General features: G+C 35.7%; 1 protein-coding gene across 7 annotated transcripts in view; it reads right to left on the bottom strand.

Moving 5' to 3' along the window:
• The window catches only part of EXOC6B (exocyst complex component 6B), a 626,910-nt gene that overhangs the window by 346,924 nt on the left and 255,282 nt on the right, over positions 1–24,704 (bottom strand). For all 7 annotated transcript variants that reach the window (XM_058683716.1, XM_058683713.1, XM_058683714.1 and 4 more), the window contains 2 exons: positions 22,498–22,674; positions 4,790–4,858 (listed from right to left, as the gene is read on the bottom strand). In XM_058683716.1, the coding sequence (XP_058539699.1) occupies positions 4,790–4,858; positions 22,498–22,674 (246 nt within the window). The remainder of the gene's footprint in view (positions 1–4,789; positions 4,859–22,497; positions 22,675–24,704) is intronic.

Genomic DNA, 24,704 nt, shown 5'->3' with positions numbered 1-24,704 from the left:
CTATACTTCTATATTTTACTCAATAGATGACCAATTAGAGAATCTTAAGCAGATAACATATATCCCAGATTTGCATGATGCACAGATCACTATCGTCACAGTGAGAAGGGAGTCAGGGATTTATACTATAAGGAAGGGAGAGCAGCTAGGAGAATGTTTTCAATAATCCCGATGTCTAGGACAATCATTTTATGATAGGGGAGGATGAGAAAGAGAGTAAACTGTATTTAGGAGGTAACATTTGCAAGGCGTGGTGATTTACATATGGTACTGAGAAAAACGAAAAGGTTTGGGTTTCTGCCTGGGGAACTGATAGAATGCTGTTATTGCCCGAGATCATGGTAAATCCAAAACAGTAGATTTTAGGGAAGGGGTGAGATAATGAGTTCATTTTGAAACATACAGAGTTTGTGCTGCCTGTGGAATATGCCAAAATGTTAATATTAACTACATCCGGAAATCTGAAAAAAATATTTATGTTACAAATCTTTATATTAAGCAATTCATTTTTAAATATCTTTGTCGTTATTATTATGAAGAGATGTCCTTCACTATATAGTAATACATATTAGTGATGTGAGAATGAGAAACAAATATAGAGAAGTAACAAATTACGGCCCCCCAAAAGCTATGAAAAGGGTCAACTCTAGAAGTCATACGTGTCTGGCCCTTCCTTTAACGAAAGAGACATTTTAGTGCTTAAAGTCCATCTAGCTCTGGAACAGCAATGTCCAAAAAATAAACATGTATTCCAGAAACAGAGCTGAGCTCTTACCACTGGTTGTACTTTTTCAAAATTAGGAAACACTATGAAAGAGGGAAGAAGCCTGTTTCTGCCATATAAACAATGTCTTATCAAATTATTATAAAACCTTTATGAATACCAAATATTGCAACACTACAGAATATTAGCATGTGGAATTTATTTAAAAATTTTAAACTCATAGTTTAGGATGACATCGACTTTGTATATTTAAGAATGTGTACATTTAGAATAATTGATAAACTCTATTGATGGCAGAGACTAGAGCCTCTATCTACATGTCTATACTTTACATCATATACTTTAAAAAATACCAATAATGTGCCTAATAATCAGCATCAGAGACACATAACTCCTGCCAGATTAACGGCCATGTATTAAATTCCAATCACGTACCAAAGACGGAGCGAGGCACCATTGGAACATACCTTTAAGTGCAGTAAGCAGATCATTATTACCACAGCTCATATATGAGAAAGCTATGGTTTAGGTAACTTGCCTAACACCACACAGCCAGTGAGTGTGCAAATAAATTACTTCAGTACTCTTATTAACCACTAGTAGAGTTCTCATTTGAAGAAAACTTGTCACATTTTCTTTACCATAAAATCTTAACAAAGTTTAAAAAACTAACAGATACACAGTGATGAGATACAGTGCTGTTATATTCTAATCATTCAAAGATTATAACTTCTCTCCTGGTAGATCGTAATTTTTTTAAAAGCATGAGTCCTTGATTTATTTATACATCGTTGCTCTCCATATCCATTTCATGCAGGACAAAAATTCAGTAAGTGTTTAGTGAATAAATGAGTAATAAAGTTTGAGCTAGCATATGCTCAAACAAGTGTACTGCATTCTTTTAGCTACCACTTACTTATTCATTCCATTAATATTTATTGAGTGCCTACTATATGCCAAGTACTGTTGTTGGTACTGAAGATATAACATTAAACTAAACAAATTGATTTTCATACTTTTACACTATTTGAGAGGAAAAGTACACTTGACATTGCAATTCTGAGACTTAACAAAAACCATATATAAATACAAGACAGATTTAAAATAAAAAAAATAAAAGGAGTTAAATTTCACAGAGTATTTTTTTAAAAAGCAGTAATATATCCTCATTAAGTTGGATTTATCTAAAGAATACAGGAATCATTTAAGATCACAAAAATCTATCAATGAAACTTAATTAGTACATTCATGAGCTAAAGTATAAAAACCACAGAACTGTATCAATATATTTGAAAAAAATCCAATAATATTCAACATTTATTTATATTCTTATAAAAAATTTACAGGAGCCTAGGAATAACTAGATAAAGAATATTTACCAAAAACTTATTGCAAACATCAGTTAATTGAGAAACATTAGATACATGCTGTTAGAGATCAAAAATGAGACAAGGATGCCTATTATCACCTTCCTGAACAACAAAGTAAGTAATGATGATCCTGGTCAATACAACGACAATAAAAAAAACAATGTGATATATGGATAGGAAGAAAAGAAGCAAGTCAGTATCTGTAGACATTATGAACAACCACACAGAAAATCTACTGAAAACCAAAAAACAAACCATAATAACTAATAAAAGAGTTGAACAAGATTGCCAGATATAAGTTAACTTACAAAAATCGAGAGCATTCCTCAATATCAGCAATTACTAATTAAAAAGTAAGGTAGAAAACTGTAAAAAAAAAAAAACAAAAACAAAAAAACAAAAAAAAAACACACACACACACTATATTTTGCTACTACTTAAAAAATGCCCAAGACCATTAACATAGAAACAAAGCTTAACTAAATAATTTAAAAGGAGACTTTTTTCTTCCATGAATACCAAGAATTAGCAGTAGAAAGTTGTCAATTCTTCTCAAAATATGTATAGAGATACTTAGTATATGCCCAAGGTATTCCAGGAATCAGTGGGCCATATACAGATTATGTAGTAGATAGGACTGGCAAAACTGAGTTTATCAAATAAAAAAATTAAGTTGGATTCCTACACCTCATACTATAACTACAGTGAACCCAAGATGAATCAATATCAAAATGTAATGGGTAAAAGTTAAAGTTAACATAAAGGGAATGCCCTATGACATTGGAATAGAGAGGGGCTTTTCTTTTTTAAACAAGACTTAAAAAGTACAAACTACAAGGTTTAAATTGATGGACTTGATTACATCAAAATCAAGGACTCCTGTTAATGAAAGATAATGTGGCCATAGTGTAAAGTCTACGGGCAAACTGGAAAAAAGACATTTGCAACATCCTCCATTGTCAATATGTACAACATAAAAGGAATTTCTGAAATTTCTCTTACTATAAAAGAGAAAAAAACAAAACAAGGAAGGCAAAACAAAACTGAACAAAGGTCAAAAATAGGCATTTCAGAGAAAAAAGATCTTAAATGATTGGGGAGTCTATAAAAAGCACAATGTTATCAGTAATCAAAGAGATGCCAATTAAAACAAAGAGACCTCATTTGATATCCATCAGGTTATCAAAAATTAAAATTAAAATTATATATATACCTTCTGACCCAGCAATTCCAACCTAGGTATAGAAATCTTGGAAACTTACACCCAAGTCCATACAGGGGTCCTACTTATTACAGCAGAATGTTAGAAGCAATTTAAGAGTTGATCACTGAAGTAATAGACAAAACACAGCAAATGCAAACCATTTGTTAATAATCATGTAGAAGTGGGAGGCAATGAGAAAGATATATAGACTATAACAAGGTTAGATATTAAAAATAGGCTGAATAAAAAAATACAAGAAAAAACTAGATCCATAAGATAACACCATTTGAGTAAATTAAAAACACCTACATATACAAAATTACTCTATATTTTTCAAGGATACAAACACAACCATTATCAGACATTAAACATATTAGAGTTTGTATATTTGGAGATAAGAGTTGTGGGCTTGTGGATAGGGGATGAATGGAAACAAACAAGATAAAAAAATACAAGAGGGGTACTGATAGGAAATAATGATAATAGCGTGTTGTGTCACAAACTAAGATGAATATGATTTATTTAATTATTGGTACATGAGATTGAAAAAAAAAAATACTTATTTTAGGTGCCTTGAAACAACTCAATCTATGACCTCCTCCATCTTTATAGAACAAGGAACGACAGATGGAGACAAGGGGTGGAGAGGGAAAAGAAGGGAGGAGGGGAAAAGGAAATTAGCAAGAGGTGGGAGGATGAAGGAGAGGAGAAAAAATTACCAAGTCTTCCCAAACTAATGGAAATCACCCCAAAATACTCCAGCCATGAAGTCCATAGACCAGTGTCCCAAACTGTCTGGAGTAACAACTAAGTGACACTATATTAGATATATGAAGAAAGAAAATGTGTAACAGACTTAAGTAAGATTACTCCATCATATTATAAAACAACCTGATAGAATCTTTATAGAACTTTGTTATTAAAAATACCAATAATGGACTTCTCTCATCAATTGGTCTTTAATGATACTTTGGCTTCCTAGTTTAATTTTTTGATTGCCTTTATATCTGTGTATCTGCACGTAGGTGACTACCAAGATAGAGAAAGGGCTATTTCTTATAATACCATTGACACCCATAATAATTTCCCCCCCAGAGAGGTTTCTCTTTGCATAGGAGTAAGTGTCATCAGGAATAAAAAAATAAACAGTTTTTACAAATATTATTTTAATATATAAAGATAGGTTATTGTTATTTAAATAACTACATCATTAAATTAAGAATAGAAATCTGAGTGTGTGACTATTTCTAGGTATAATCTTATTATTTGTTGATGACTGATAGAAATTAATGTTATTTGCCTAGCCCAATTACATGGCAAACAAAAGATTCAAGAAGAAAAGAAAGGATTCTTTTTTGTAATTAATACTCCTTAAATAATAGTTTCTTTTTTCTTACTCTTAATAATAAACAGAAAAACTATAAAAAATGAGAAAGAAGAGTTCTGAACTCAATATACCTCTTTATTAGGCAGAGCTAGATAAAGACTCACCAGGACAGAATATATGTGTAGACATCGATAAACAGGAGAGAAATCCACCAAATCTTGGGCTCCAGGTACCTGCAAAACAAACAAAATTGTCACAAAATATTCAAACAAAGCTATTAGGAACATTAAACTGCATTTATTTTTTTATTACTCAAGTGTAAAAAAAATAAAAGTCAGCTCTAGTTTCTAGCAGAAAAACACAAAGCAAACAAACAAACAAACCATGCTCTCATAAACCCAGTTTGGGTATTTTAACCATGAGATTAATAACCGAAGATAGCAGCAAGGCTGGGACACAGAACAGAAGGATGAAAACAAGAGTAACAGAAGATGTCACTGGCCCTGCATCTGCTTTTAGAGATATATTTCAGGCTATGGGCCTCCAAAGGGGATGAGAAGATGGTAACATGACTTTGACAACTTGACTGTATCTTCTTGGACACATGGTAGGCTACATAAAAGACTGTTTCAGGAGTGCCTGAGTGGCTCAGTCAGTTACACGTCTGACTCTCGATTTTGGCTCAGGTCATGATCTCATGGTTGGTGAGTTAGAGACCCGCATCGGGCTTTGTGCTGACGGCACAGATCCTGCTTGGGATTCTCTCTCTCCATCTCTCTCTGCCCCTTTCCCGCCCATACCCTTACCCACGCACACATGCTCTCCCTCAATCTCTCTCTCTCTTTCTCTCTCTCTCTTTCTCTCTCTCCCCAAAATAAACAAACATTAAAAAAAGAAAAAGAAAAAAAAAGAAAAAGACTAAGTTTCAGTGGTCAAAACCAAAACTTGCTGCACAGGATGAATTAAACGGCCTGCCAGCCAACTTCTGAAGGACATAAGAATTAGTGAATATTTACGTCAGCATGCAATCAAAATACCAGAAAATTATAGTACGAACAATGTAGACAGATTAAATCTAGACATCAAAAGGCAAAGTAAAACAAACAACATTAGGTAAGAACTGGAGATAGTCACAGTGCTAAAACTGTTTGGTTATGTGACCTGACAATGAGTAACTCACAATTTACTTTGGCCTCAATTTCTCAACTGAAAAAGGAAACTATTGCCTGTATTGTTGACCTATAGGAATTAAATAAGAATAAAAGGACACAAAGTAAATACTGAACAAAACAAAATAAAGCAAAAACAAAACAGACAAAAGTGCATTAAAAATAATCAAAATAAAGACCTAGCTGCAGGTTTTACTGTAACACTGCTAATTGTAGGATTCATCAGAATATAAGCAGCAGGCACTAAATTGGGTTGAGCGGACTTGTGATTACAAAGTCTGTTTCCTCATTTCATCAAGCAGGATCATTTCTTCTTTGGTGGCATAGCTTTCTTCACCAAGATGCTTTTCCAAAGAAATCTACTCATTCTACAACTCAGCAGCCCAATACTTTCTTGTCTCTCCAAAATCATCATCTCTCTACATTTATTGGTTCAAATGTATTGACTATTTTGTTCATTTGCTTTGCACCCATGATAGCACACTAAATCTCTATGTTTAAGAATCTCTCAGGGCTATATACTCTGAAATCACTCAAAACAATCTCCTGTGAATCCTAAGTTTGATCATAAGATCTACGTCATGGTCCAAGCATAGATTTATTAAAAAAAAAAAAAAAAAAGCAATTAGAAAAGTCAGCATTAAAAAATCACTGAGAAAAACATTTTATGGACAGATAAGCACCATGCATTTAAAAACAAAAAGATTGGGGCGCCTGGGTGGCTCAGTTGGTTAAGCCGCCGACTTCAGCTCAGGTCATGATCTCACGGTCCGTGAGTTCGAGCCCCGCGTCGGGCTCTGTGCTGACAGCTCAGAGCCTGGAGCCTGTTTCAGATTCTGTGTCTCCGTCTCTCTGACCCTCCCCCGTTCATGCTCTGTCTCTCTCTGTCTCAAAAATAAATAAACGTTAAAAAAATTTTTTTTAATAAATAAATAAATAAATAAATAAATAAAAATTTAAAAATTTAAAAAAAAACAAAAAGATTAAAAAGCATGTAAAAATTAAGGACACTCGTTTTCATCTTAATAAAACAAAAAGAGGCAACAGATGATCATTTTAGGCAGTCTTATTTTAAATGGCCACAACATCAAAATATCTTTATAGTCTCCTCTCTTGAATTGCAAAGTAAAGATGTGAAGGAAATTTATCTTGCCAGAAAAACAGAGCCTACTAATGAAAACTACAACTAAGCAAAACACAAGCTCAAAAGATGAAAAATAAAATTATATTAATAATATTTAAACTACATAAAAATTACACATACATATGAAAAGGGATAAGAACACATGTAAAATAATTTTGATCTGTATAAGAAATGAAACTTTTATTTAGAATGAATGATTATAAAATTATTTACAATAAATTATATACTTACAAAAAGCTTAAGGAAATTTAAATAAATTTCAATCACAACTTTGTTCATATGTTCATCTTTACATAGTTTATTTATTTTGTTTTGCTTTGACTCAGGACCATTAGTTTCATTCAAAAGGAAACTGCTCCCAAGCCATTCCTCAGACAGAGGCCTGGCCCCTTGACATGTCAGACCCATCCTTATAGAATGAACATCCACATTAGGGGACAGTTTCCCCTAAAAATCTGTGATGAGTAAGCTAATGGTGCCCCTTTCTAATGGGATAAAAAGAATGGTTTATCTGGGCCAACCAAAAAATACATATATTTAGAGAGGACAGAAAGATTTTCCTGTCAGCTCCAGCAAATATTTACAACCAAACCTATCTTCTGTGAGGCTGTCTTGACATCATCATCCTCAGCTTCAAACAGTTTGAAGTGACCTGACCCGGAAGTATTGGCTTTGCTATTTCTTAGCCTCTGCAACCATAATCCAGTTAAGTCCTCCCCAGCCAAGGACTGCCTGCTTTGAAAGCGGTACACAAATCTAGACAAGAAAAGGAGCAAAATGGGGCTTCGGTTCACAAACTTTACCTCCACCCCCAAAACAGCCTACTATTTAGAAATCATTTTTCCTCCATGCTCCCTTCTGTGAAGAACACTAGGAACACTGCAAGGAACCAAGAAGAGTGCTGTGAGGAGAAAGGTATGTAAAGCATGCACTGACTCATGTTGCTTTGAGCTAGATGTGTTTTCTCTGCTTCCACTAATGAAAAAGAATCACATCTACTGAAAGGCAAAAGGAAGAGGGCAACATACGCTGTACGTGAAGGAATGCCATACGTTTGGAAGGATAAGAAATGAACTTTCAAAACTAAATAAATGGGAGTGGGAAAGAGAACAAAAGGCAGTTTCTCCTGACTCACATAAACGGGTCTGTTTTAAGGTCCACATTTTGCTCCCCATTTAAAATGCAAAATCTCTGTCAAGGTTGTCTTCATTCTTCTTCCCCTCCTGTTTGCCCTTCTCTCCCCTCAAGTGCAAAGAATGATTCAAGCAGGTTTAGATTTCAGCTGGGGCAGAGGGAGGAGTCCAAGGACACTTTCCTAAGCTAACAATGACTGTCCCTAATGGTTTCTGTCTCCTAACAAAAGCCATGACTCCGTCTTTATCAGCTTCATCTAATTTTTCCTTTCCAAAGTAAATAACACAGCCCTTGCATTTTACACATGTCCAAGTTTGACAAATCATTATCGACTGGGACTATAACTGATAAGAGATAACTTTGTGGTAGGACGTTGTCATTTCCTCTCATAAGGGCTTTCTTTCTGAGATACAGAAACATGATTAAAATAGTTAAACATTTCCTCTGCCTGGCAGTCAGGAACTCAAGACATTAAGATACTGGAGTCTGTATTTTTCTAGTTCAAATAGATCTATGAAGATACCAACAGCAGCCACAAACAGTATACTCAAGATTATCCTGCCTTTTTAACTAGTTGTTTTCCTTATGAATGCACATGAAATAATTTCATCACCAAGGACAGCAGCTGCCTCATTCCCTATATAGTTCCTGAATGGAGGGCATTAGTGCCTTCTGTCAACTCAAACCTCTTCATTATCAGAGAAGCAAATACTAGGTTAGATTTTAGATTCTGTAACTAAGAAATTTGTGCCTCAGGACGTGTTATAATATTATATAAGTTAAGATATTAAAATAACATAAATAAATAAGCTATCAAGAGAATTTAGGAGTGACTGGACTAGAACATTCAGGGGTAGATATCATGAAGACAATTGTTATACCCTACAATTATGCATTCACACACCCATTAGAGGTCATGTATCACCAGATACCAATATACATGGCTAGTCTGTTTCAGTATGCTTCTTACATTTGTAGGATACATATTAATAGCTTCCATCAAAGCTGTAGTTTTTGTTACTTATTGTCTGTAGATTTTGTTAAACAGCATCATATACTATCGATACATTAGCTATCACACAGTGCCACTATATAGGTGACAAAAAAGAGTCTGGAGGCAGAGGATGCTGTAAAATAAGAAAAGTAAATTCATGAATAGGATCAATGAAAGGCACCCTGACTTAGAATCAATGAAAGGCACCCTGAAAAAAAGTCTTATGAGACTCTGCAGACCATGTATTGGAGAAGATGATGTAAAGATTCAGAGTAGAAATGGACATATTAGATGGTCATAAAGAAAAGAAGAATAAACATTTCTGATTATAAAAGTTCTTGCAAAACAGCAGGATCTGACTTTTATGATGTTTTTCTTCTCTAATACATCTTTGATCTGACAATTGAAAATTGAAAGGTTACTGGTTAAGTTCTTTCCATAAAGAATAAGGAAAAATGATTGTATTTCTTAAAGAAAAAGGAGATTTTTATTTTAAAATAAGTGACATCAAGCTTTAACAGATACATTTATTTAAAATTTTTATACCACCTTTTCCCCCCAACAAGGGAGTTGGAAGTTAGTAGCTACTTCTAGTGAAGGGAAGCAGGAAAGAAAAACATCTGCAGGTAACAATATCATAGATCTACCTGCTTTACTAACAGGTAAGCATATCATTAAGAAAAGGGAATAGAGTACACAACTGCTTGTCTCCTTCCATTCAAGAATATTTACCTATGCTGCTGATAAAGATAGTACCTGAAAAAAAGAAATGCATTAGTGTTCTAGCCTTGTTGTTCACAGCTGTCCCAGCAGATACACACACACACATACACTATACCACACAGGCCACTTATTTTTCTCTTATGAAACCTTTCAAAGTCGGTAAAACATCTAAAAGGGTATGATAAAAATTTGCAAAGAATTTAGAGATGTTTCTTCTCACTAACATCTGAGTCATTCTCCTTCTTGAAAATACTTTTGATTACCACTTTTCACAAAACAGTTCGTTGGGATTAGTAAATGAATGCAGGGACTTGGTGCCCATTTCTGAGCATTAGTTGGATCTCAAGTCATTAAAATGTACCAGGCATCTTTCTGAAGGGAGAAAACAAGAAATGATTAGCTGAAAAGAGCACTACCTTTGCACTCAAAGGATCAATTTCGACGGCCCATATTATGTCTGGAAGCCAGGAAATACCTGGCAAACATTCTTCACCAATGTGCTTTTCTATACTACTCTGCTTCCAAAGCTTCAGAGAAAAGAAAGGTAGAATTCATTTGGACATAATCTTCCACAGAGCTGGACTGAACACCATGGAGGCACCAACAAACTCGAAGGCCTAGGACTCTAAGTGACTCGAATTAGCAAAAGGATAAAAGAATTTTCTAAACCTTTGAACCTGTAAGAATACCCTGAACAGAGCCCTAGCCTAAAACCTGCATAATATTACTAAGAGCTTCTCGCGAATGACTAGGATTCTTCCTGAGAAATCCCTAAACAAATTACTACATAATTTACTCAAGTGTTTTCACTAAGCAGAAGAAAATCAAGAAAAATCACCATTCTCCCTATACTGAGATGCCGCAAAAAAAAACTTTGTGGCCAAAATGAAAAGCTACTCTCTCAAGAAATCTCTGCTTAAAGCTGAACACTAAGGCAGTAAAAATTCAACTGGTCTTTATTTAACAATGGTCTACTATAGGCTAAGAAATGCTGAACTGTTACACAAAAAAGGACCTTTAGCCGTAAATATGGTATTAAATATAAAGGTTTTGAGAGGAAGAAAAATTAAGCTGATCAAAGTAGGTAGAAAAAAATGTTATAGATGAAGAATTAATTTTCCTAATACAGAAACAACTCACTAAGACTGAAGGGGAGAAAAAAACCAAAATCGCTAGAAAAATAGGGACACGAGCAGTTTACTTTTAAAAAGTATACAAACAGCTCTCAAACTTATAAGATACTACATTTCACCCATAGCCATAGGAATACAAATTAAAACCATACAGAGAGACCATTTCTCATCTATGCAACTTGTAAATATTCAAAGCTTAACAAAACACTCTCTTAAAGAAACTGTAAGGAAATAAACACATCATACACACCTAGAGGGGGGATGTATAGAAAATGGTATGACTTCAATGAAGCAGAATTTGATATTATCTAGCAAAACTACACATGCATTAATTTACTCCTTGAATCAACAATCCTTCTGGGAACACCCTGAAGATATATATCTGACTATAAGAAGAATAACTCTCAGGCTTTGGGGTTGATTTTTAAACTGTTTTTTAAATTTTAAGATTTTTTATATAAGGTAAAATTCACCCTTCCAGTGAACAATCCATTAAGTTTGGACAAAACCATATAAGCCTGTAATCATTATCACAATCTAGATACACAACAGTTTTACCACCCCCCAAATTCCCTCATGCCTCCCTGGAGTCCATTATTCCCTGACACCCAGCCTTTGGCAAACACTGACCCAGTTTATGCCCCTAATTTTGCCTTTTCAGGAGTATTATTTATTCAGCCCCAACGGTATGCAGCCTTTGAGTCTGACTTCTTTCATTTAGCATACTACATTTGCGGTTCATCTGTATTGTTTCATGTATCTGTAGTTCATTTCTTTTTATTTCAGAATGAAACTCCAATTATGGATATACCACAGTCATTTACCCCTTCCCCTGAAGGACAGTTGGGTTGTTTCTACTTTCTGGCAATGTCTGAATAAAGTTGCTATAAACATTCGGGTGCAAGTCTCTGTGTGAACAGATGGGGAAATACCTATGAGTGAAATTGCTGAGTCAGATGGTGTGTGTTCAACTGTATAATACACTACTACACCAAAGTGTTTTCCAAGGTGACTAAACTATTTTGCATTTTTGCAGCAATATCTAAGAGCAATATATACAGTTGCTAGGCACCCTGCCAGTACTTGGTATGGTCAGGTTTTTTATAACACTAATTATAATAGCTGTGTAGCTGAAACACTATATTTTAATAAGAAAATTTTGGAAATCATTAAATGCCTACATATAGGAGATTGGCTGAATAAACTGATACATTCAAATAATGGAGTGCTAGTTAGCAGTAAAAATAGAATGAGAAACATTTCTATGAATTTATATGGAATAATTTATAGGACATATTTTCATGTGGAAGAATAAGGTACAAAAATATATATGTATTACGTTGTTAACAGCCATGTCATATAAGGTATGGGGAAAGGTATGTGAAAACACACACATACACACATACTCATGATACTGATTACTTAGGAAGAGTGCATAGGACCAGGGTGGAAGGGATAAAGAGGAGACTGGGATATCACTGAAAAAAATCTTCTTATATAATTTTGCTTTCTTTTTTTTAATTTTTTTTAACATTTATTTATTTTTGAAGGAAAGAGAGACAGAGCATGAGCAGGGGAGGGGCAGAGAGAGAAGGAGACACAGAATCCGAAACGTGCCCCAGACTCTGAGCTGTCAGCGCAGAGCCTGATGTGGGGCTCGAACTCACAAACTGCGAGATCATGACCTGCACTGAAGTTGGTTGCTTAACCGACTGAGCTACCCAAGCGCCCCTAATTTTGCTTTTTGAAACATGTTTACATTTTACATATTCAAAAAAATTACATTAATAAGGATGAGGAACCCTAAAAAATATACAAAAAGAAACAAATGAACCTAATTATATATCAACTTGGTAACAACCACATAGAAGAAAAAGAAAAAAAAAAAAATGAACAAAATAGTCTGAACTATAGCCCCAGTGGGATATATTGTAGGATAAAAAGAATTGCAAAAAGAATCTTGAACCTAGTTAAGTTTACTCCTTTTAGTGACATGTGCATAGCAACTCTGAAACTTTTTTGTGTTATATGAGTAGACAGATGAGTAAATATATTCATACTCTGGGAACCAGAATTCTTAGAGATACAAATATAGAATAGGAGAAGAGGAAGACCTATGATATTCACGTGAAATTAGAAGCATCACCTTTAACTCAGGATTTATAAAACGGTCTATGTGTTTATGTAGTGTGTGTATTTCTTAGCTCTCTCCACAGAAGGAGCATACCTAATGCCCATATCTCAGTTCTATATATCATTCTCCAGTAAAAGGGAAAGCTCTTTGACAAACTAGCTGATTCTGGGGATAGGGCAGAACTTGGAGTGAACCAAGAACATCCTGTGCCAGAAAAAAAGGAAGTGTTCAAAAATTGATGGAAACATGTCAAAGGATAATGGGTAAGACTCCCACTGGCCAAATTTGGAACAATTAGAGAATCCAAATGAAAGACAGGAACAGAATATAACCCATTGTATATGAAGTAAGAATTCATGTGCCAATACTGACACTAAAAAAAAAGGGAATGGGACAAAAAGGAAGTTCTTCTTTATAGAAGAATGCCAGCTAATCAATGTGAAAGAAATGATAAAAATAGAAAAATCACTCTTTTATAATCACCATAAATTGCATGATTCAGGAACAAAACATCAATGAATTCTAAATCACTAAATCAGAAAAACTGTCAGGGAACAGGATAGTCCCAGGATCTAAAGAATCATTCCACAGATCACTTATTAATTACAAAAGAAGAAGGGTACCTTTACAGCACAGAAATCTGGTAGACTCCACCTTCACTACTTGTGTACCTCCTGATATGATGCACTAAAAAGGACCTAGTATTACTTTTGTGATTTTCCTGTCAAAAATGATTAATCTGAACTTAATCATGAGGATTATCAGATATACCTAAACAGAGAGATATTAAAAGAGAATAAAGAGACACAAAAATTAAATGCGACGTGTGATACTTGACTAGATGTGGCTGCAGGAAAAATGATAAAAGAATTTGCTATAAAGGACATTATTAAGACAACTGGGGAAATTCACACATTGGTTGTATGTTAAGTGGTAGTGTTGTATCAGTGTTAAAATTCCTGAGTGTGATCATTGCATTGTAGTTATGTAGAAGAATGTCATTCCTGGGAAACCACAGATTGTGGTATTGGGATTTCAAATACAATGCATGAAATAATTGAAATAAATGAAAAAGCATTAAATGGCTCAGCTTTGGCAGGGGAAGGGGAGGATTGATGAAACAGATTCTTTCAAAGTCAAATTTTTAAGAAAGAAAGTGCCAAATTTTAATAAGCAGAGTACTTAAGTGAAGGTACATGGATGTTCATTTTACTACTCTTGTAACTTTTCTGAAGATTTAAAATTTTTCAAAAAACTAATAAATTTTTATAAAGAAGGTGCTACTCCAAAGGTGGAGTTTGGGGGGTTGGTGAGATAGGTGAAAGGGGTTAAAAGGTACAAATCTCCAGTAATAAAATAAATAAGTCATGGAGATGTAATGTACAGCATGGTAACTACAGTTAGTAATACTGCATTGTATATTTGGAAGTTTCTAAGAGATCTAAAAGTTCTCATCACAAGAAAACAAAATCCTGTAACTATGTTTTCTGATGGATGTTAACTAGACTATTGTGGTGACCATTTTGCAATACATACAAATATTGAATCATTATGCTGTACTCCTGAAATTAATATAATGTTATATATCAATTATACCTCAATTTAAAATAAAGAATGATGGGACACCTGGGTGGCTCAGTCGGTTAAGCATTGACTTCAGCTCAGGTCATGATCTCTCAGCTCATCAGTTCGAGCCCCACATTGGGGCTCTCCACTCTCAGGGCAGAGTCTGTTTCAGATCCTCTGTCTCCCTCTCTGTCTGCCCCTCCTCACTTGCATGCACAGGCTCTTGCTCACTCTTTCTCTCTCTCTCTCAAAAATAAATAAACATTTTAAAAATTAGAAATAAAAAATAAATGAAATAAAGAATAGATGTATGAATAGATAGCTAAATAGAAAGATGATAGATAGATAGATAGATAGATAGATAGACAGATAAATAGATAGACAGATGGACAGATGGATGATGGGTGTTCAGAAGAGGTCACATTGAGCCAGTCCTCAGGGAAAAGTAGAAGTTAGTATTTTAGACAAGGATGAGGGGAAAAGGAGTATATTCCCTAATTAGAGTTATGAGCAATTTAGTACACAGTGAAGGGAGTGACTGAATAAGCAATGAGCACATAAAGGAAAAATTCTAAAAGCCCTGAAAAGGCAGGTAGATGTTTATAATTGAGGTAAATAATTCTCAAATGACAAGACCTTTATACTATCAGTACAATGAAAAGATTTTAAAGATCTTAAATCAATGTGAACCATAATATATCTTTATGAACAGACAGACCTAAAAGACAAACGAATAAGAAAACCAAAACAGAATATTTGATGCATGTTTAGTTTTCATTCAACTTTCTAAATTGCTTTTATTGCTATTTGATTTTAAGTACGGGTATTCATTCTTCATCTGACTGCTTATCTTCTTAATAGACCAGTTGTCATTAAGAACAGAAGTGAAAAACAAAGTCTACAGTGGTGGGTAGCTACTGGGAATAAGTGAATCAGGCCAGCTTTTCATATTGTATCCTTTTAACAGGCATGCTTTGTATGTGAAATATCTAAAACTATCACTCATTTTTACAAAGAACTCTGTTCTCATCATTTTTTTTCCCAGACATGTGGCCCCGTCAGTGTACCTTCCAGTTTGCCATTTGTAAATACAGACACGGTATAAGTAATAATGTATTTCCCTCGATAACAGCACAAATGTGATAATAAATGGCAATATCCAATGTGCAGACACAACAGGGATTGTAGATTAGTGAAAATAATATATCCCTGGTGACAATCTTGCTGCTCACGGTGATTCTACTACTACTATACTTGGAAAGAGCCTACTACATGAATTCGCTACTTAAAAGTTGGCAAATAACTTAAAAACCTTTAAGTGCCGTGCAAGCCAATAGCCATTTTGCAATCTATTTCTGGCCCATGGGCTGCCAATATGCGACCTCTGATTTTAACTCCAAAGTTCTAATGGCATCCTTTATTTAACTTACTGAGAAATAAGTAAGTAACAACTCATTTTGTTACCTTCCTATCAATAGAAAGTATTGCAATAAGCACTTTGAAATTTGGGAAAATATCATAATAACCACCCTTTTTCACAAGCAATTCAGCATTAAGTAATCACTGTCACTATTTTATAGGTGACAAAGAGATGCTCGAGAAATTACATGATTTGCTCCAGTAACACAAGGCTTGTATTTTTTAAATACAAATCTTGCATTCTTTCCAATCCCTCTGTGAATTGTGTCTACCCCAAAGTTCATATGTTGAACCCCTGAACCCCAATGTGACTGTATTTGGAAATAGGGCCCTTAAGGAGGTAATTAAGGTAAAGCAAAGTCATAAAGTAGGGACTCTAACAGGACTGATGTCCTTATAAGAAGAGGAAGACACATCAGGGGCATACAATCACAGAGAAAAAGCCATGTAAAGACACAGCAAGAAGGTAATTGTCTGCAAGCAAAGGAAAGAATCCTAAGGAGAAATCAACCCTGATGGTACCTTGACCTGAGGACTTCCAGCCTCCAGAACTGTGAGAAAATAAATCTCTGTTGTTTAAGCCAGGCAATCTACGGTATTTTGTTATGGCATCCCTAGCAAACAAATAATCTTGTTACCTCAAAATTAGTACAGTACCACAATCATAAAGACATCTCAGCAGACATTATTTATATTTTACATGATACTTGTATTTAAATTAGCAATCCCATTCTGTTAACTTCACATTTCAAAACAGACACCAAAATCTTGAGAGAGAAAACCTGACATGGATTTGGTCAACAAATATTTATCTGACCCATACTCTATGAACAGTTGTATGGATAAAGTAATGACTACTGTTCTCTAACAACAAAAATAACTAAGAGAGATACAAACTAGAATATGAGATGTGCCAGAAGTATGGTACCAGGGAATGCTTTAAGAATGCAGAAGCTCTGGGGCACCTGGGTGGCTCAGTCGGCTAAGCGTCTGACTTCAGGTCATGATGTCGCAGTTCATGGGTTTGAGCCCCACATCAGGCTCTTTGCTGACAGCTCAGAGCCTGGAGCCTGCTTCAGATTCTGGGTCTCCCTCTCTCTCTTCCCCTCCCCTGCTCATGCTCTGGCTTGCTCTCTCTCTCTCAAAAAAAAAAAAAAAAGAAAGAAAAGAAAAAAGAAGGAAAAATGCAAAAGGTCTTTGGGGAGCCTGGGTGACTCAGTCAGTTGACCGTCCATCTAGCTCTTGGTTTCAGCTCAGGTCATGATCTCACAGTTCATGGGATTTAGCCCCATGTTGGGCTTCACATTGAGTGTAGAGCCTGCTTGGGATTCTCTCTCTCCTTCTCTCTTTGCCCCTCCCTAACTTGCACTCTCTCTTTCTCTCTCTCTCTCAAAAGAAATAAACCAAAAAAAAAAAAAAAAAAAAAAAAATGCAGAAGTTCTGAAGTAACCCAGAAACAAAAAAAAGTATCATAGGCCCTGCTTCTCCAAATTATTTCTTACTCAATACTGCTTTATTTCAAGCAGATTGTTTTGTTTACAGTAGATAGTGTTCCATCAGTCCACGCAAATATACATTACCAAGAACTGTATCAACTTGTGTTTCACCTTTATTTCCCAAAAAAGACACAGTCATAATGCCATCATCTTAACTAATATATAATGGTAGCATTGTATGTGCCAAGCACTGTGATGAGATACATTATGTATCATATGATACATATGTATGTATGTGCCAAATCATACATATTTCCACTGAAAATCAATTTAATGAAGTTGTAGGTCAAAAATGATCACGTATCAGTAGTGTACATAGTTCAACTTTAATATACGACAAGTTTAAAAAAACTTACATTAATTAAGGTGACTCTTTCATTAGCTTAGATACAAATAGAGAATTTTACAGAGGAATACTTTTCCTACAACATCTTCTCAGCAATCAAGAGACTGACTCTGTCAGGGCATGCTGGTGGCTCAGTCAGTTAAGCATCCAACTGGATTTCAGCTCACGTCATGATCTCACGCTTCGTGGGTTTGAGCCCCACATCAGGCTCTGTGCTGACAGCATGGAGCCTGATTCTCTGTCTCCCTCTCTCTCTCTGCCCCTCCCAGCTCAAGCTCTATCAAAAATAAATAAAATAAATGTTTAAAACAATTGATTAAAAAAAGAGAGAGAGAGACTGACTCTGTCAGTTGGTTCTCCATGTGAGCTGGTCTTTCATCCAATATGACAATTTACTGCTGTGACTTCATCTTCATTTCCCAGGCTATTCAGTTTTTCTACCTCTGGCACAAACTTTACTTCAGTTCAACAATAAATTAAATATCTGTTTCCTGGGGCGCCTGGGTGGCGCAGTCGGTTAAGCGTCCGACTTCAGCCAGGTCACGATCTCGCGGTCGGTGAGTTCGAGCCCCGTGTCAGGCTCTGGGCTGATGGCTCGGAGCCTGGAGCCTGTTTCCGATTCTGTGTCTCCCTCTCTCTGCCCCTCCCCCGTTCATGCTATGTCTCTCTCTGTCCCAAAAAAAATAAATAAAAAACGTTGAAAAAAAAAATTTAAAAAAAATAATAATAATAATAAATAAATAAATATCTGTTTCCTAAGTTCAAAGCACTTTCTAGGTGTTCGGGTTTTTCTACCCATCTCATTCTGTGGTCTCCCATTAAGTATCATCACATTAAAGACATAGTTAATAGCCTACAAATGTCACTTGACTCAAAGAATACTAAAAGTGCACTAAATACACTTTTGTTCAAAGCACAAGAAGGAGAAAAATACCTAGACTTTCAGAGAATAATACCTAGACTTAAATACATTAAATCAGAATCATAAAATTTCACGAAAAATAATGCTGGTAATCTGTAAGCAACAGATTTTAGAAAGCAAAATATAACTTTCTCTTAAGTACTGCATTCATTGTTAGAAAAAATTTAAGACATTTTAATGAAAACTCAGTAAGACATCTAAACATTCGAGGGTTGTGTTTTCTTTAGGTACTAAAAATGCTTCCTCAGTGTCCTCTATAGCCTTGCAACTCAAAATGTGCTCTGCAGAGAGAAGCATCATCCTTACCTGGGAGCTTGTGAAAAATGCAGATTCTCAGATTTCACCCCCAACCTGCAGAATCTAAATCTGCATTTTTTTTTTATAAATTTTTTTTTCAACGTTTTTTATTTATTTTTGGGACAGAGAGAGACAGAGCATGAACGGGGGAGGGCAGAGAGAGAGGGAGACACAGAATCGGAAACAGGCTCCAGGCTCCGAGCCATCAGCCCAGAGCCTGACGCGGGGCTCGAACCCACGGACCGCGAGATCGTGACCTGGCTGAAGTCGAACGCTTAACCGACTGCGCCACCCAGGCGCCCCTAAATCTGCATTTTAATATGACTCCAAAGTGATTCCTACGCACATTAAAATTTAAGAAGCACTCAACCTATAACACGGGTTCTAACAGGGGTCCTGAAAAGCAACATGAGTTTCACGAATCCCCTGAAATTTCATGCAGAACCTTTCATGAGTGAATATATGCATATTTCACTGGGAAAATACTCCATATACTTTTTTATCAATCTCTCAAAGGAATATATGACCCCAAATAGATTAAGAATCACTGCCCTACAGGATTGTATGCCACAGTTTAGAAGTCAAAATATTTCAAAAACTATTTACGCTGCTCTCAATGAGGTCTGTTGAAGAATGACAAGAATGAAGGTCAGAACGTCACAGTGGGTCACGAAAGACCTTATCTGAAGAATTTATTCACACCATGCAAGAACTATGCCAAGAAACCAGTTTGGAGACATCTAAATAAATAATTCTCTACATGAGGTTTGAGATTAAGAATGTGCACTTGAAGAAGATTCAAACTGAGAAGTAAATAAATAGAAGGTAGGATTTTTTTTAAGATAGGATGCCATTAGACGACAGCGAAGTGCTGAATTCTTGTTGTAAGAGCTCAATCAGCAAGTCTAACAGGATTCTGTTTGATTTGGGATACATGACCATTTTAAAATGTTAACTTCCAAGTACATTCTTATAATATTTCATTTATGAGGAACCCTCAACACATTTCACTAGGCCCACTTTCTTTATCTTCTCTGGACCTCAGAAGACAAAACAAAGAAATAGCGCACAAAAATTAAAAAGGATTTGCCCAGGATCTTCAGTGAGTTTATAATAAAGAATGGCTTACATCCATAAGGTTCTCACTATATGTCAGCACTATGCATATATTTTATTCTTTCATATTATCATCTAGTCATCTCTTTGAGGCGTGTATTATGCAGAGGCACAGACTATGTCTAACTTCTATTTCCTTAGGTCATAGTGCCTGATAGAATATAATTTCCTTAACAGGCACCCAAAATGTAAATAAGAGGCATTAGCTGGTCTTTCTTGCTTCTGATGCTTGATTGTAGTGCTACTATAACTTGTCATCAGTGATGGGCCTAATACCTGACAATCTGCTCTCCAGGATGGACCCATATCCTACCCTATCAGTCATTCCAGGCAAGAAGAGACAATGCCCACCACTCAGGGGATCAAGTTTCTCTGCCCCATTTTATTTCTACAGGTATAGGCAAACGCCTGATTCTTTTCTTCGCTCTATTTCTTATCCACGTACAATAGGGATTTTGATGGAACTTTCACGCATTATTACCTACTAATGTCCCTCATTTACATAATAAACATATCCCGATGAAGAATATGGAGGTAGTGAAACATAACAGAAGTCGGCAAAGAAGAGTAACAACAGGACAGGCACTAACATTTGCTGACTACCTTTTATGGAGCAGACACTTGTGCAATTCTACGGGGCAGAGACTACTGTCTTTACTTGATAGATGAAGACTAAAGTTCCAACAGGTTAAACAATTATCTAAGATTACAAAATTAGACAGTGACAAGTTTGGGGGTATAGTTTTGGGGAGGAGAGGAAAATAAAGAATAAGAAGGTCAGGAGGACAGAACAAAGAACATGGGTGGGGAAGACAGTGAACCCAATTTCATCAGGAGACATGAAACAATGAAAAGCAGACAAGCACTTGAAGGCAAACAGGTTACAGAGTGCAGGCATAAATGGTCCTCACACATGTCAGTGGACATTTAAAAAGTAAATGATATGAGTTTTAATGAGAATTCTAAAAAATAAAATTGAATTAAAAGGCAAAGCCAGAATCTGAATAAAATCTGTATGACTCCAAAGTTCATGCTCCTAACCACTACATTCACAAAGAAACTGATCCAGTTTCTGTCCCAAAAATAAATTTAAAAAAAACGTTGAAAAAAAATGTTAAAAAGGGGCGCCTGGGTGGCACAGTCAGTTAAGCGTCCGACTTCAGCCAGCTCACGATCTCGCGGTCCGTGAGTTCGAGCCCCGCGTCAGGCTCTGGGCCGATGGCTCGGAGCCTGGAGCCTGTTTCCGATTCTGTGTCTCCCTCTCTCTCTGCCCCTCCCCCGTTCATGCTCTGTCTCTCTCTGTCCCAAAAATAAATAAATAAAAAAAAACGTTGGAAAAGAAACTGATCCAGTTTATGCAAATGGTATCTAGAAAAACAGGTTAACAAGATTTCTCAAGCGTCACAGTAGTTTTATTTTTAAAAACCCACTGAATGTACTTCTAACAACAAATCAGGACATAAATATATGTACTACTGAAGCCACTCAATCTTATTCTTTACCTGAAAGTGACACACAACTAATTTAAGAGGTTACAGATATGTCACAAAATTCCCAAATTCTCTATAAGCACTCCTATTTATTTCCTCCAGAAATGTATTGTCAACTTTCTCAAGCCTCTTTATATTTTCAGTCTAAGATCCCTTTATTTGCACACACTGTTTAAAATACTATCTTTTGGGGCACTGGGTGACTCAGTTGAGCATCCGACTTTGGCTCAGGTCATGATCTCATGGTTTGTGGGTTCAAGCTTCCATATGAGGCTCTCTGCTGTCAGTCTGCTTTGGATCATCTGTCCCCCTCTCTCCCTTCCCCTCCCGTGTTTATGCTTTCTCTCTCAAAATTAAATAAACTATTAAAAAAATAAATAAAATAATATCTTTTATCTCAAGTAGCTATGTTCCAGTTTCAGTGGAGGTCATCTAGATCTTTCTCTACGTCAGATAAACTCTACTCTTTCCTTAATGTAGTGCCCAGTCAGTATACAATCAAAAACCTTGAAACTTAAAAAAAAAAAAAAAAAAAAAAGGTGGATGATTGTATTCAAAATCTAAAAAAATAGATTCTAAGATATCATGGTGCATCTTCAGTTTCCTTAAGTTGAGGCTCATCTGGATTTAAAATGATAATTTGATTGTGGGTTAAATTTAATTGTGGATAATTGTGATGCAGAAGATCACACAAGCTATATTACATAGATAAATTCTTCATCACATCTCAAATATACTACATTTAAACCTAGTAATTAGCCCCCTTTCCCCAGTTCAAATGTTGGTTACCTCTTCATCATCTTCCTCATCTTCAACATCCAGAATTCCTGAGTCCTGTTCAGACTTGGGGCTAGTGCTTTCTATCTCTGTATCAAAAATTGTGTATGCATCTTTCTTAGATTTTCTCTTGCTACCTATTCTGGGTTGTTGCAAGACGATGTTATCCAGGTTTCTCTGTTGCTGAGCCTAGGATAGAAACACATATGCACACATTACAAAAAGAAAGAAAGAGAGAAAAGAAACAAAATTTGATTAAGCATTCAAAGAAATTCTAATATTGAACAAACTGGTATCTTAAAGAAAAATACAACAAAATGTCTTAATTCATAGTTTTAGTCCCAGAAATAAAATCAAACATATTAATATATATTTTTAAAAATGTTTTTTAAGAAGTTTATTTATTGGGGCACCTGGGTGGCTCAGTCGGTTGGGCATCCAACTTCAGCTCGGGTCACGATCTCACAGCTCGTGAGTTCAAGCCTCGCATCGGGCTCTGTGCCAACAATTCAGAGCCTGGAGCCTGCTTCAGATTCTCTGTTTCCCTCTCTCTCTGCCCCTCCCCTGCTCATGCTCTGTCTCTCTGTGTCTCAAAAATAAATAAAAACATCAACAAAAATTGTTTTTTAAGTTTATTTATTTTGAGAGAGAAAGAGAGGGAATGCAAATGGGGTAGGGACAGAGAGAGACAGAGAGAGAGAATCCCAAGCAGACCCCATGCTGGCAGTGCAAAGCCCAATGAAGGGCTTGAACTGATGAACCATGAGATCATGACCTGAGTCGAAACAAAGAGACACTTAACCAACTGAGCCACTCAGGTGTCCCTCAATGTATACATTTTTAACCCTGATGTTACCCATCTTGATTCATTTTCCCCAGAAAGAAAAAAGATCATCAATATTATCATTAGACTTTCCAAATATACCCAGTAAATAATCACAAAAATACAATCTACCCTTTTTCACATAAGTAGCCAAGAGATTAGTGCAAATGACTAAATATGTATCTCTTATGAGATAAATGCCATACTGGAATCATTGTGGTTGAGGGAAGAAAGACAAGAACTTTTTAGCTTAGCAGACTCTTAAGAACAGTGGTTATAATCTCTGTGGTATTAAGAGACCAATAGAATATAATCAGGGGAATGAAACATCTTAATAATTTGAACTAACTAATCCTTCAGGATTGCATGGCCTTTATCTGTGGAAAACAAAGTTTTAAAGGGTTTCTTCTTCTGAACTTTCATAAAAAGGAAACGTAATCCACTCAACTTTACAAAATAGATTCAGATGGTGTGGTTTTAATACATACAAAGAGGTGGAAAGTGTCACGATACAGTCAACAACGTAAGTAGTAATCCACACAGTATTAGAGCTGTATGACCTTAGTCACTACTTAGGAAACTGAGTCTAGAAGGCAAAGGATCCGTTTGAGGTCACAAGGCTAGTTGGTGGTAAATCAGAAGTTCAACGTGTGATTTCCCAAATTCCGGGTCAGAGATCTTCCTACTCTACCCACAGTCCCTCAAAGCGTGACAAAATATTTCCCCCACAAAAGGTTCTGTTGTCAAATAAATGGGAAACACTGCTGTCTTGGAGCCTTCTTGGAGCCACAATGCACATTAACAGAATAAAAAGTAAGAGAAATCCTTTTTAAGGAAACTTCTTTAATTTGGTTTAACTGAGCATGTTCCAAAAGTTCATAATGGAACTTCCAGTTTTTTTTCATAATAGTTGGTATCATCCCAAGATACAAAGCTTAAGAACTTATAGGTCACTTATACCTCAATAAAACTGGAAATAAATAAATAAATAAATAAATAAATAAATAAACATTAAAAAAATTTTTAAAAATAAAGAAATTTCACATTCCAATGCCAAAAAGAAGAAGAAGAAGAAGAAGAATGGCCTCTCAAAACATACATTTCTGAATCAATATATGACATTTTCCACAGTGACAGGCAGAAATTAGTTCTGGAGAAAATAAAAGTCTCCAAATATTCTGAATGACATTAAGAAATTCAAGATAAGGGGCATTGGGGTGTCTCAGTCAGTTAAGTGCCCAACTTCAGCTCAGGTCATGAACTCATATTTCATGGGTTCAAGCCCCACATCGGGCTCTCTGCTAGCAGTGCGGAGCCCACTTCAGATCCTCTGTCCTCCTCTCTCTCTCTCTCTCTCTCTCTCTCTCTCTCTCTGCCTCTCCCCTGCTTGTTTTCT

This window comes from Neofelis nebulosa, chromosome 9 (genome assembly GCF_028018385.1).
Source record: "Neofelis nebulosa isolate mNeoNeb1 chromosome 9, mNeoNeb1.pri, whole genome shotgun sequence".
NCBI classification, from domain to species: domain Eukaryota; kingdom Metazoa; phylum Chordata; class Mammalia; order Carnivora; family Felidae; genus Neofelis; species Neofelis nebulosa.
This window is presented reverse-complemented; position numbering and strand designations above follow the sequence as displayed.